This window comes from Typopeltis vanoorti, chromosome 9, assembly GCF_054136105.1.
Source record: "Typopeltis vanoorti isolate ZY-2024b chromosome 9, IOZ_Tvanoo_1.0, whole genome shotgun sequence".
In the NCBI taxonomy this organism is placed as follows: Eukaryota; Metazoa; Arthropoda; class Arachnida; order Uropygi; family Thelyphonidae; genus Typopeltis; species Typopeltis vanoorti.
The window spans coordinates 100,318,669-100,333,171 of record NC_143557.1 but is presented as its reverse complement, the minus strand read 5'-3'; the positions used below and the strand labels follow the sequence as shown (position 1 = coordinate 100,333,171).

The window sequence follows — 14,503 nt, the reverse complement described above, 5'->3', positions numbered from 1 at the left end:
AAGGCCTAAGTTCAGTTCTCGTCATGACGGGAGGAAACTTTATATGGACTTTTTTCAATCGAAGGTGAGTTAGCCAATCTCATACGGAGGCAGCAGGGTTTTTTCTCCCGGAAACTTGGGTTTTTCATCCCACATACAGACAAATCGGCCCTTCACAACACATGCAATTTACAGACAAAACATACTAGTTGTGGTGGTGGTGGTTGTGAGCAGTAGATGCCGTTGATGTAGGTGATTGCTAGTAGAGGTTCTGTGTAGTAGTGGAGACGGAGAGTGGTACAGTGGGTGTCCTCCCGCGATGAGTCTTCAGACTCCTTGGAGATGTCACGTAAAAATAATAATAATATATCACAGCAGTACCTATCCATTAAGTAAGCTCCTTTCAGCAATCTGTCTTAATCATATCACTCCTTCTTGCTCCTAATGACCAAATCTACAGACCGCATTCTTTCAACCTATCCTCTTAGCTGGTTTACCAATTCTCTTCAGGGTTTTCTCATCCTTTCTCCCCCCCCCACAAAAAAACAGGTGATCAACTCTGTGCACAGCAGTCCAGATGTGATCTGACCAAGATATTATAACCGAATAAGGCTATATTCCAATAAAAACTGAATTTGATGATTAGTTTGAACATAATACCACAAAATACATTCAGCAGATCATATTTTATTGAGAGAAGAAATTTAGACATAATCACTTTTAATAATATACATTTCTGTCCATAATACAAACATATTCGTATTATTCATACACTTTCAAGTCACACATCTAGTGAATGCACTCAGTGAGATCACTGTCACTGTCTACTAATGAAAAGCCAAAGTTCTTATTCTTGTATGTTGCAATTTAACTGGCAGAAAAATGGGAAGCTACGAGGAAAATCATCAAGTGGAGCAAGTTTAAAAAATTATTTGAAATTGAAAGAAACATTTATTATTATTATTATTATTATGGGCAACTCCAAGGAGTTCTTACACTCATCAAGGGAGGCCCTAAACATCATATCAAGAACTATCCAACATGTATGCAGTATCTATCATACTTTGCTTTGAACTCATTCACAGTCAAGGCACCCACAACAGACTCTGGCAACCTATTCCACTCATTCACCACTCTCCAAGCAAAAAAACCTAGTTCTAACACCCTCAATTTCCATGGATGGCACCTAGTTCTCCCACCACCAGACGACCTGTTCTGAAAAATTTCCTCTAAATTAATCTTATAAAAACTCCTCAGTAATTTGTGTCTCAATCATAATCACCCCTTTTCTGTCTATCAAACAGTTTCTGTAACCCACAAATCTTCAACCTGTTCTCGTAAGGTTCATTCCATAGACCTGATACCATCTTGGTCACTCGCCTCTGGATCCTCTCCACCTCCTCATCACCAAAAAACCCTGGGGCACCATATCAGAATGCAGTAGTCAAGATTGGTTCTTATCAAGGCTCAATAAAGAAGAACAATAACCTGCTTGTCTCTGTTTGTCAAAGTATTCTTCAGTAACCAAGTGATCTGATGAGCTGCTTTAGCCACTTTTGCTATGTGCTCCGTAAACTTTAACTCCCTATCCACTAACACTCCCAAGCATCTGGCTTCATTTCCTGGAGTACAGTTCCACCAATGTAGTATACAGCTGGTAATCTTTTCACCCTAAAATGCATAAACTTACATTTTGCCACATTAAACTGACATCCATTCTCCTTTGCCCAGTCTGCCAATCTATTCAAATCATCCGGCAAAATTTTGACATCATCTGTATTAACTAATACTCTACCCAACTTTGCATCATCAGCAAATAACTGAACAGTTCCTCTCAGATCCTTTCCTATATCGTTAATGAACAAATTAAACATAGAACCCTGTGGCACACCACTAGTCACAGGCCTTCTTTTGGACTCTATTCCTGAATAAACTACTCTCATTATTTTTATTTATTCATATGGAGTTTCCTCCCTTTTCTCCCCCATCTCTATCGGGGCGAGTTGAGCCCCCCCTCGTGGGAGGTTAAGTATTTATGGCTGTAGATCCATGTGTGTGTTCACGGGGCCAGTTTGTCTGCTTGCAGGATGAAAAATCCCAGATAAACTGGGGGGGAACCCTGCTGTCCACGCCGAAGATTGGCTAACTTGGCTATGGCTGAGGAGGTATCCAGAGAGTTCATCAAAAAGGCAATTCATCGAACGACAATTCGTCGCAAATGCAATTCATCGAAAAATCAGTTCACCAAAAATTTAAAATTTTCGAAAATGTTATGAGAAAATTGATCCATTTAGATCAAAACCTGAACCGTGAATAACGAGATTACAATGCTACTTTCATAGGGACAAATTATAGAACAATATAGTTCTTATAGTCTTTCTTGTCCAATAACTGTTTCATGTCTGTTCATGGGACTGATTTGCCTGTTTCCAGAAAAAAAGCCCAGCCATATCTATATTATGCCTGCTAGCTTGCCTTTAGCAGAACAGGAATGATAAAAATTATGCGTAAATGGGATCCAACTACCCAGGTCTTTCTAACTAAACGGCTTCGTTTTTTCTGACTGAACTATGCGGGCTTCATTATTATTATTGTTGCTAGTAATAATATGTGACTTCAATACAGCAATTATTATGGGATGAATTTTACTCAGATTCGCTATTTAAAACTTTTACAGAAAATGTTGAACCGTTCCAGTTTTCAGTTCAGCTATATTTGGGGCGACAAAGAAATAATGTGTCCAAATTATGTACTAAATTACAAAAACTCTCTGACTTGGTGAAATTAGTATATGTTGCAGTAAAAGAAGCAGTCTGCATGGTTAAATTTTTTGTTCTAAATGGATTATTTTACCATAACATTATCGAAAATTTAAAATTTTCGGTGAATTGTTTTTCGATGAATTGCATTTTCGACGAATTGTTCATTCGAAGAATTGTCTTTCGATGAATTTGCTTTTCGATTAATTTTCCTGTAACTGGCTGAGGAAGATCCTTAAGCTTCTCACATCGGCGACGGGAATCGAACCCAGGACACTCCTTCCCCAGGCATACGGTTGTGAAGCGCATAGCCACTAGGCTAACCGTGCAGACCAACTACTCTCTGATATCTCTCCATCAACCACCCTCCTATCCATCTCACAACCCTATAGCCATCCCCATGTGCTTTACTGTTTACTGATTAGAATTCCATGTGGTATCCTGTCAAAGGCCTTTGCAAAGTCCATCATATCACTGTAAACTCATTACCTTTATCGAACTCAGCTGTCACTGTATTATAAAACGTGAGCAAGTTACTGAGACATGACAGCTGAGACTTAGATTAAACAATATGGTCAAGGGCACTGACAATTCCCTCGCCTAACAATGACAATTCCTTCACCTAAAACTCGAGCTGGTATACCATCCATATGGATGGTATTTTGGATGGTATATGGACTGGTATACCATCCATAATCAAGTATTATGAATATATACACACTGGTCAGCTTTTTAACAGAAATTGAAGGTATGTGTTTTATTCATTCAGTACCATGTAAAATACAGTGATAAAAATTGTATGATGTAGGAGTTCAAATGTTGTAGTTTAAAAATGAAACTGGAAACAAATATACCAAAATATACTTACCAATTTTAACAAATAGGATGTCTAACTTATTCATACTGTTATACTAATTAATAAGAAGAATAAAAATTCTGTTCCACAAAACTTGTACATCTACAGTTTCTTTAATGTTTTAGCATTTTTTAGTTAAAACATACACAAATCTTATTATTGGCAGCTTCTGTCAGAAGACTCAAGTATATCTAGCGCAGCACTGGCATGTATTCAGATAACACCGAAATTTATACAGTGACTTGTCAGTCTGTCTGTGTTCACTGGGCATCTACAGATGCCATATGGTCGCTCTGATGCTCGATGATGTTCCACACTAGGCCACGCCATGTAGTCCTGTTTGCCCTTCTGGCAGCCTCAACTCTCTGAAGATCAGTCACTCCACACACGCCATCCATCCATCTCATTGATGGTCTACCCCTGCCTCTTTTTCCAGGAACTTTACCTTCTATTACTGTTCTGAGAAGTCCTCCTTCCATCCTTTCTATGTGTCCAAAATATTTTAATTTTCTTCTGTCAATATCCTTAAGGAGCCTTAAAGTTCTACTAATCTTTTCTAACACCCATTCATTTGTATGCCTTTCAGTGTATGATATCCTCAACAGCCTTCTGTAACCACATCTCAAAAGCAGATATCCGTTTCTTATCTGACTTTTTTAGGTTCCAAGTCTCGCATCCATAAGTCGCTGTTGGAAAAACAGCTGCATCCAAAATCCTCAACTTTGTTCCCATGGTGATAGATCCATCCTTCCAGATTTTAGACAGGTCTCTGACTGTTGTTTTAGCCATTCCTAACCTTTTTCTGACATCTTCTGAACAGCAATTCTTCACATTAATAATGGATCCCAGGTACTCAAACTTGCTGACTTCCTCAATTCTTTCTCCATTAAGATACATTTGTTTCTCAAGAGCTTCTCTGTTTGTTTTTCCTTTGAGAACCATGATCTTTGTCTTGCTAGAATTGAGTTGAAGTCCTCTGTTATTACTGATCTTGTTAACTTTGTCAAGAATTAGTCCCAGTTCTTCCATGTCATTACAAAGGAGTACTGTATCATCAGCGTACCTCGGAGTACTGTATCATCAGCGTACCTCGGAGTACTGTATCATCAGCGTACCTCAGATTACTGATCAATCTACCTCCTATCGTAATTCCTGTCCTGAACTCATCCAATGCTTCACGCATGATGTCCTCTGCATATATACTAAACAAGTGAGGAGAAAGTAAACATCCTTGTCTAACTCCTTTTCCAACTTGAAGCCAGTCAGTCAATCCAACACCTGTTCTTACTGTGGCTTCTTGCTCCTTATACAAGTTGGCTATCAACCTGATAGTGTGTTGAGGAAAACCCATTCTTTTCATTACTTCCCACAGTTTCACATGCTCAACATAAGCTTTAGAGTAGTCTAAGAAACACATTACCAGAGGGAGTCTGAATTCTTTATATTTTTCTATGATCTGTCTAAGGCAAAGGATCTGATCTCTGGTGCCCCTACCTTTCCTAAAACCTGCTTGTTCCTCGGGCATCTCTGCCTCAACTTTGGCCTCAATCCTATTTAGCATGATCTTTAATAAAATTTTGCTTGCATGAGATATCAAACTAATAGTTCTATAATTCTTGCATGCCTTCATATCACCTTTCTTGTGTAGTGGTATGAAAACTGACTTCTTCCAGTCTCTAGGCCATGATCCTGTCTCCCATATCCTTGTAATCAATCTATGAAACGCTCTTATCCCTCCATCTCCTGTGGCCTTAATTAACTCTGCTGGGATTTCATCTGCACCTGGGGCCTTATTGCTGTTGAACTGCTTAACTGCTCTTTCAACTTCATGCCTAAGTGGAGGAGGTTCAAAATCAAAATTTTCTTGGTGGGAGGACTCCACATTTTCTTTATCCACTCTGCTGTACAGTTCCTCACAGTATTCTTTCCATCTGTTTTTGATTTCCAACTCTTCTGTTAGTAATGATCCATTCCTGTCTTTGATGACATTCAATTTAGGCTTGAACTTGTGCTTTAAGTTACGAACTAAATAAAACATCCTTTTATAATTATGCCTTCTCATCTGGAACTCTTTCTTCACATTTATTAGTACAGAACTTTTCCTTATCCTGCTTGATGGCTCTTCTGATTTCTCTATGTAATCTCTTGTATTCTTCGGTCCCTGTGTCTCTTTGTTTTTCCAACCGCCTTCTTTTGATTAGTTCCCATGTTGAATCTGATATCCATGGGTCTCTTGGTTTTCTTATTGGGCCGAGATACGTCTTCGCTGTATCCTGTATTATCATCTTGACTCCTTCCCAAAGCATTTCTGGTGAGATTTCCTCATTGGTCTCCAAAAAATCATCCAGCCGAGTTGATGTTTCTTCTGTGAATCCACTAGGAATTACTCTAACATCCAATCTAGTGGAATGTGCGTGACCTGGAAGTCTTCAGAGTCTTAGTCTTACTTTGGCTCTTACCAGCTGATGGTCTGTACCACAATCTGCTCCAGGACAAGTATGCACATCAGAGATGCTTGTCTTCCACTGCTGGAGAGCCAGGATGTAATCAATCTGGTGCCTTGACCTATCGATGTTGGATGTCCAAGTATAGGTCCGTCGTGGATGTTTCTGGAAGCAGGTATTGGTAATAACTAATCTGTTAGCACGGGCAAATTCCAACAGTCTTTCACCATGGGTGTTACGTTCACCCAGACCAAACATGCCACACTCCGGCCTGACTCTCATACTCTTTCCCACTTTTGCATTTAAGTCTCCTAAGATGTACAGTATGTCTCTCCTTGGTAGGCAGTCCAAAACAGTTTGCAAGTTTTCATAGAATTCTTCACTCTCTTCTTCAGGCCTATCCATGTGGGGTGCATAAACTACCACAACTGATACATTGGTAGGCTGAGCCTCAAGTCTAATGGAGAGTATCCTATCATTAATGGGGTTATAACCAAGAAGGCTTCTTGCCTGAGTTGTCTTCAGTATCACAGCTACCCCATGATGTTTTGAGTCACCACCTGAGTAAATAACTAGCTTACCATCCTGTCTTTTGAAGTGACCTTCTCCATTCCATCTGGTCTCTGTAATTCCCAAGATGTTAATTTTATACCTATCCATCTCTTTACAGACAATCTCAAGAGTACCCATCTGTAAGTTCCAGACATTCCATGTACCTATGTAAAATTCCTTTCTAAGATTAATCTTATACATTCTGTGTTGCTCATTCACGGTATCACTGACTTTTGATGGAGACTGTAATATACTTCTCGAACAGGACCCTCTGCCTAAGCCCTGAACGCGGCTCTGATTATTCTGCGCGACAGTCGATGCAGCATGAGATGCGTTATTAGGCACAATCATAGTAGCATTTTGGAGTGAAGTCACTGCAAGAAGACCTGTCAGTAGGGAAACGATTTACATAATAAAGAATTTTTGATTGGTGATCACTCAATCTACTCCTGATTCTATCAAATAATAAAAATAAATGAATAACATAGTTCACTATCTTGATCCAGTTTATATTGTGAATAGACAACTGAAAAGTTTCACGATATGGAACTGCAAGAATTTGGGAATTAACTACTGAATAATTTACTTAACAATCCAGTTTGTGCGGTTATTTGTGAATTCCACAAGACTCTTTCTATTGCTGTTGATTAATAGCACTGATTAATCACACTCCGATTAATATTACTATGGTACAATTCATTTGGAAAAGAAATATGAAACTCAGTTAACAAATAATTAAGTGGAATACATAATCGAAACTCTCTTTTTAATATTTCGGCAATATAATAGCCTAAATTACAGTTATATTAAAGCTTATATAATATTATCTGATGTAACAAAGTGTCACTTTGGCCAATGTTGTGTGTGGACAGAAGATTAAATACTGGAAACGGTGGTTGTGTGGACGAAGTGCTTTCCTGCTATGAGTCCTTGGTGGTGTGACGTAATAATTATTATTATTGAAAGGAGCGATGACAACTGTAGGTAAGGCAATAGGTGGCGAAAAAATATCCGAGAACTGTATAAATTATCATTTATCCAACCTATATATATATATATATATATATATATATATATTAGGATTAGGATAACCAAGCAATTTTATATGCTTGGTTATTTTAGCTCCTAATCCCAAGTATGCAAACAATTAAGTTTGCGCCTGAAACAAAGTTCAAGTCTAAAGATGGTACAACACCAGGGCAACTCATTGTAAAGGTGGTTAAAGCTTTGATCACTATTCTTAGTATTTTCCCATAATGTAAAGCACATCTCACTAGAAGATGTATACTGCAATGCATTATGGGTGGGGTCACTACCCAGACCGGTTTCGACCTTTTTTGAGGTCTCCTCAGTGAGTAGCTAGACCCTAAATACCAAGGTTTTAGTAATACAAAGCCTTATCAACTTTACCTATATAAGTTGCAACAAGGTGTATTAAGTTTTAATAAAAATCTCTGGAGGAGATATTGATGGGAATAAATTTTTAACTTGGGTATATTGTATATTAGGATTAGGATAACCAAGCAATTTTATATGCTTGGTTATTTTAGCTCCTAATCCCAAGTATGCAAACAATTAAGTTTGCGCCTGAAACAAAGTTCAAGTCTAAAGATGGTACAACACCAGGGCAACTCATTGTAAAGGTGGTTAAAGCTTTGATCACTATTCTTAGTATTTTCCCATAATGTAAAGCACATCTCACTAGAAGATGTATACTGCAATGCATTATGGGTGGGGTCACTACCCAGACCGGTTTCGACCTTTTTTGAGGTCTCCTCAGTGAGTAGCTAGACCCTAAATACCAAGGTTTTAGTAATACAAAGCCTTATCAACTTTACCTATATAAGTTGCAACAAGGTGTATTAAGTTTTAATAAAAATCTCTGGAGGAGATTTTTATTAAAATAATAAATATAATAATTCAATCAATGTAATAATTCAGTCAATGTAATAATTATTTAGGGTCTAGCTACTCACTGAGGAGACCTCAAAAAAGGTCGAAACCGGTCTGGGTAGTGACCCCACCCATAATGCATTGCAGTATACATCTTCTAGTGAGATGTGCTTTACATTATGGGAAAATACTAAGAATAGTGATCAAAGCTTTAACCACCTTTACAATGAGTTGCCCTGGTGTTGTACCATCTTTAGACTTGAACTTTGTTTCAGGCGCAAACTTAATTGTTTGCATACTTGGGATTAGGAGCTAAAATAACCAAGCATATAAAATTGCTTGGTTATCCTAATCCTAATATACAATATACCCAAGTTAAAAATTTATTCCCATCAATATCTCCTCCAGAGATTTTTATTAAAACTTAATACACCTTGTTGCAACTTATATAGGTAAAGTTGATAAGGCTTTGTATTACTAAAACCTTGGTATTTAGGGTCTAGCTACTCACTGAGGAGACCTCAAAAAAGGTCGAAACCGGTCTGGGTAGTGACCCCACCCATAATGCATTGCAGTATACATCTTCTAGTGAGATGTGCTTTACATTATGGGAAAATACTAAGAATAGTGATCAAAGCTTTAACCACCTTTACAATGAGTTGCCCTGGTGTTGTACCATCTTTAGACTTGAACTTTGTTTCAGGCGCAAACTTAATTGTTTGCATACTTGGGATTAGGAGCTAAAATAACCAAGCATATAAAATTGCTTGGTTATCCTAATCCTAATATACAATATACCCAAGTTAAAAATTTATTCCCATATATATATATATATATATATATATATATATATATATATATATATATATATATATATATATTATTATTATTACGTGAAATCTCCACCATATACGTTTTTTTTTATTTTTTTTAAAATCTATTTCACACACGAGAGGGTGCAATGTATATAGATTCTTTTCACTAAGAAAAGGAAAGAAAATGTGCAACATAATAACAAAATAAGCCGATATTATTATGTAGTGTATACGCTTCCGGCGATGAGTCCTGGGTTTCATGCAGGTGTCAATGTAATAATTATTAATAAGGATAATTTTGAGTTTTAAGGAAGATAATAAAATCCGTATTGCCTATTACTTTGAGCAATAAAAACAACAGCTAGAAACAAAAAAGAAAAACCTTATATTCTTCGAGTCATATACACTACGTCTCACAAAACAAGAAAACTGGCATTCATCTGAATATTATATATGAATTGATTATTTCGGATGCCACAAGTCAATAAGTTTGACATTGGATACTTTATTTTTACAGCTGTCGATTCAAATATATAACTGATTTTCTGAGACATAATTTTCTCCTATTATTCAATCGAATAATAGGCAAAGTTCATACAGCGAATTTTGACATTTAATTTTTTTCATGATTTCTCCTATACGCACTTAATAAGTTGTGAAATGTAATTGGTGTTTACATAATAAGTTACAAGTGGTCTGAAACAAGAAGAAAAGTAAACTTTCGTCGCTAAAACTCGGCACATACATCATCAATATTTTTTGTCTGAATACAAGATAACTGTTTTACAAACCTAATAGTAAAAGCCTGTGTGTGGCTCTGTATATCTGTTTATCCTTTTGAATTTGTTTGTCTATCTTCTTATTAGCTTCTTTCCTTCGCTTGTCCTCTTCCGCATCACCCTTGGAGCTAGAGCCTCCGAAGCAACCCATTACATTAAGCCTAATGCCGGTTGGTGCCGGTCTACCACTGCTACACCTGAAATGGTGTATTTTCCTTACCAGCTTATCGAAAGATCCTTAACGGCAACTTTAATCCACAAACATTTTCACTTAACACAGTAATAAATTTCACCACTTGCGTCACGACAAGGAATTAGAGACACAGTCGCAAAAGTAAGACATCTGCGACTATACCCCAAGTTAAACAGACCACTCCACAAGAGCTGCCACTTCTCATTGAAAGCAACAGCACGAAAACTGCCGCTTTGGTTTCGAGTCTGTGTGAGAATGGGTGGGACTTCACATGGAATTCTGGGTAAATGATGAATAAAAGTTTAGAGTAGGGGGATTTTCTCAGATTTTTTTTTTTAATAACGTGAACGATATGAGAAGTGCTTACAATTCTGTAACTACTTTATTACACCAGCACTTCAAAGAAACGTGAGCTTACATTGATGACTTTTTAGGGCGTGCAGCCGAACTGCTTCCCGCGGATGATGCGCACCTATACTGCGCAAAATGAAACTAGCATTTTCTTAAGTAGGAGAAGCCGTTTAAAATTAAGCACGTTTTTATTATAGTTCGTATACCACGGTTTATATTGGAAGAGTGATGAAATGCTAACTAATCTGGATTCATATCATATACTTATTGCAGTGTTTTTTTTTTTTTTAGATGGTTGAAATTACGAAAGATTTTTCTCTAATGAAATTACTTTTTAAAATTCTGAATATTGCGTAATAGCATATATTAGCATCACGGAACAACCGCAACAAGCTAGCCACGTTTCAAGTACAACCATTATAATATCAAGTGATTATATATCAGAACTACATAATTTGCATCCGACGCATATTGTGCAAGAGTTTTTAGATATGTAGTACGACTTGTATATTATAACGTTCCTTATGTGGAACGAAAATTCGGTGCTATAAACAGGTAGTTCGTAAATCTACTAAATAAAATAAATTTAATTTAATTATTTTAATTAATGTCTAAATTTATTTAAGTAACGCAAATGTAGATGTTACACAGAAATATATAACTTCTACATTTGCGTTCATTTATGCTGTAAATGCTATATATTTTAACATAGATATGTATATTTTTAATTTTTTTTCTTCTAAATTTCATTACTGAAATTTCGAGAGATTAATAATGAAAATTGATTTAAAGCAACACCAGAACAGTGATTTTGTTTGTTTGTTTCAGCTTTAATGATGCTAATGTTTCTTTTAAATACTTGAACAGTATACTAAAGTATAATAAAAGTGGTAACGAAATATCTTTTATATCATTAAAAAATAACCTACTAACATTTAACTCGCTTTTTGATCGTCATTTGATTACTGAATAAAAATCGGCAATAATTCTTCTAAAAAAATGGCATCATGCATAACTTATCATGCGAATAAATGCAGTTTTACCGGTTTTCTCTCATTCCCTCCTTTAGAATAGACTGATTCTAATCTACAATTAGATGAGTTGAAATTAATGCAAAAATAACAGTAATCCAAAATTTTATGAATATCGATAGATCAAATAAGAAATTTAGTCTCTGAAACATTGTAAGGATGAATGCTAATGCAACTTAGCACTTAGCTAATGAAGTATTCATGCATCAGGTTTGTCACTTGTTTTCTCAGTCCGGTTTGTATTGAGAGAGAGAGAGAGAGAGAGAGAGAGATGACATATTTGATCGACTTATTCAGCTTCAGTAGAAATTTTCTTTGAGTCAATTATTAATTATTATTATTTTTTTTTTCCTTAAGGCAATTGATGTGAAGTTACTAGCCCTTATATACAAGTAGTCCGGGCGTAAAGATACTTCACGTGCAAACATTGTTTGCTTACAGTTGGATTAAGGCTCTAAATCAAGAATATAATTTCTTGGCATCTTTAATTTATAGTATAACCAAGTGAAAACAACTTTCAACATTAATTATGTCTTTGGAAACAGAGGATAGTTTCAGAGGCATAACCTCAGTTTTAGAACCCATAAAAGAATTAAAAGAGGGCAACATTAAACCAGTGTGTATGGTGCATGCGCAGTGTAGGCTTTTGATCTGATACATAAACTATAATAAAAACTACATTTCGTTAAAAAAAATCCCCAATTCATTATTTTTTGCTTTATTATTTTTTCTCATTATTTGTAGTTTTGTATTATTTATTCGAGTTTTCGTATAATATCTTACAATTATATATGAACTATTTTTTGCCTTATTTATTGCAGTTATTACATTTCATTAAAAATAAGCAATAATAATAATAATAATAATAATAATACAATAACATAAAGTGTACACAATAGAGAAGAACAGCGTGGTGAAAAATGTACAGTACTTAACAAAAATTACACAGTAACACTTAATAAATAATATGCAATTAATACACAGCATATATTTATTTATTTATTGTTAATTCAAGACGCGCGGATTTTCTGGATAGAATATGAGATGGAAAAAAAACAAAAAAAAACACTAGAATCTTGACAGAGGGCCAGTTATTCTACTTTATATATATATATATATATATATATATATTATTTATTTGTATTATTTATTCGAGTTTTCGTATAATATCTTACAATTATATATGAGCTATTTTTTCCTTATTTATTGCAGTTACATTTCATTAAAAATAAGCAATAATAATAATCATAATCATAATCATAATAATAATAATAATAATAATACAATAACATAACGTATACACAATAGAGAAGAACAGCGTGGTGAAAAATGTACAGTACTTATATATATATATATATATATATATAAACACAAAAATTATAAAATGATGAAAATTTTAAGAAACCAAAATACGAAATGTTAATAACATTCCTCTGGCCACAGTCCAAAAAACTTGAACTTGTTTTTTTTTTTTTTTTTCTGTGTGTGTGTGTGTGGCGACCACCCACGAAAGGTTTCTATAAACTTAAACTTATAGTACATTCGTATCGTGGTTGAGCTAAGGATTTTTTTTTCTCGTTATTTTTAATAATTTTATATATTTGTTGTAGTTTTTCATAGTCCGGAAACCCTGGTCTAGAGGCTAAATATGGAAGTTTTTCAAGACAATACAGGCCTCCAGTAAGCGGAGAGGTGATCTCACACCGTGTGATGAAATTCATCTCCCCCTAAAGACAACCACAAACATCCATACACATGGCGAATTCAAGCCTGTTGGTTGAAGAGCAGATACGGTAACCACTCTGCCCACCAGGCCGACAAACTGTCATCTACCGACAGTTTTAAAAGTACCTAGTGGGTTAACAACTAAAACTGCTTGATTAAGACCTCTTTCTCTGACCTTTTGCTATCTTAATCTATTTGTTTTTCATCCCCTTCTGACTCTCTGCAATTTTCTTGTGATTAGAAATTCCTATTTGGACAGCTGCTGGTTCTGCGTACACGGTAGTATATGTTTATGTGAAACCCTTGTGTTAGTTTAACTTCAACCCTCATCAGTCCTGTTTCTGTGCTGATTATTTTCAGATTTTAATTAACCTGTAACACAAAACATGAAATTGACTACATTTTAACAGACTGTAAAAGACTGGTACAAAATGTTGGTACAATAGGCGAAACATACTTCAACATACATACTGACCACAGACTCCTCAGAGCCATTATAAGAATAGACCACAAAAAAGAACAACATATCAGGGCAACATCAAACCACAAAAGACAACCCAAACAAATAGACTACCACAAGTTCAGGAAGAACATAGAAGAGACCGAGTGGACTATTAAGAACTGTTACATAAATGATGACTATATTGACTTTATTAATAAATTCAACGGGTGCAAGAAAAAGGCAGAAATTCCTGTGAAACAAAAGAAAAGAGAACTACTCTCACCTCAAATTATAGAAGTACTGAAAAAGAGAAAAGAACTGAAGAAAATTTTCTAGAATACAAAGTTATCTGTAAGTTACTAAGGAAAAGAATTCCAGAAGACTACAAAGCTTTCAGGATACAAAAACTAAGAGAAGCAGTGCAGGCAAAAACCAACCTAAACAAAAAAAATAGAGAAAGGCTTAAATTTTAAACAATCAATTCGATCTGCTTTACAGGATCAAAATGGAGAAAAACATACTAATAGAAAAAAGATAGAAGAAATTGTGCAGAATTTTTATAATGATCTCTATGCAACCTAAGTGCCAAATTTCAGAACCTATCATTCCCAAACCAACCAATATACCAGATGTACTTCCAGAAGAAAAAGAACATGCCCTTAAGAAAATGAGTAAAGGTAAAGC

At 35.5% G+C, this 14,503-nt stretch overlaps 1 protein-coding gene across 1 annotated transcript in view; it reads right to left on the bottom strand.

Annotated features, from left to right (window-relative positions):
- The window catches only part of LOC150103302 (guanine nucleotide-binding protein G(s) subunit alpha-like), a 253,593-nt gene extending 242,965 nt beyond the window's left edge, over positions 1-10,628 (bottom strand). Inside the window, exon 1 of the mRNA XM_090397340.1 lies at positions 10,090-10,628. Within this exon, the coding sequence (XP_090253466.1) occupies positions 10,090-10,228 (139 nt within the window). The 5' untranslated portion in view covers positions 10,229-10,628. The remainder of the gene's footprint in view (positions 1-10,089) is intronic.
- Between the last annotated feature and the right edge of the window lie 3,875 nt (positions 10,629-14,503).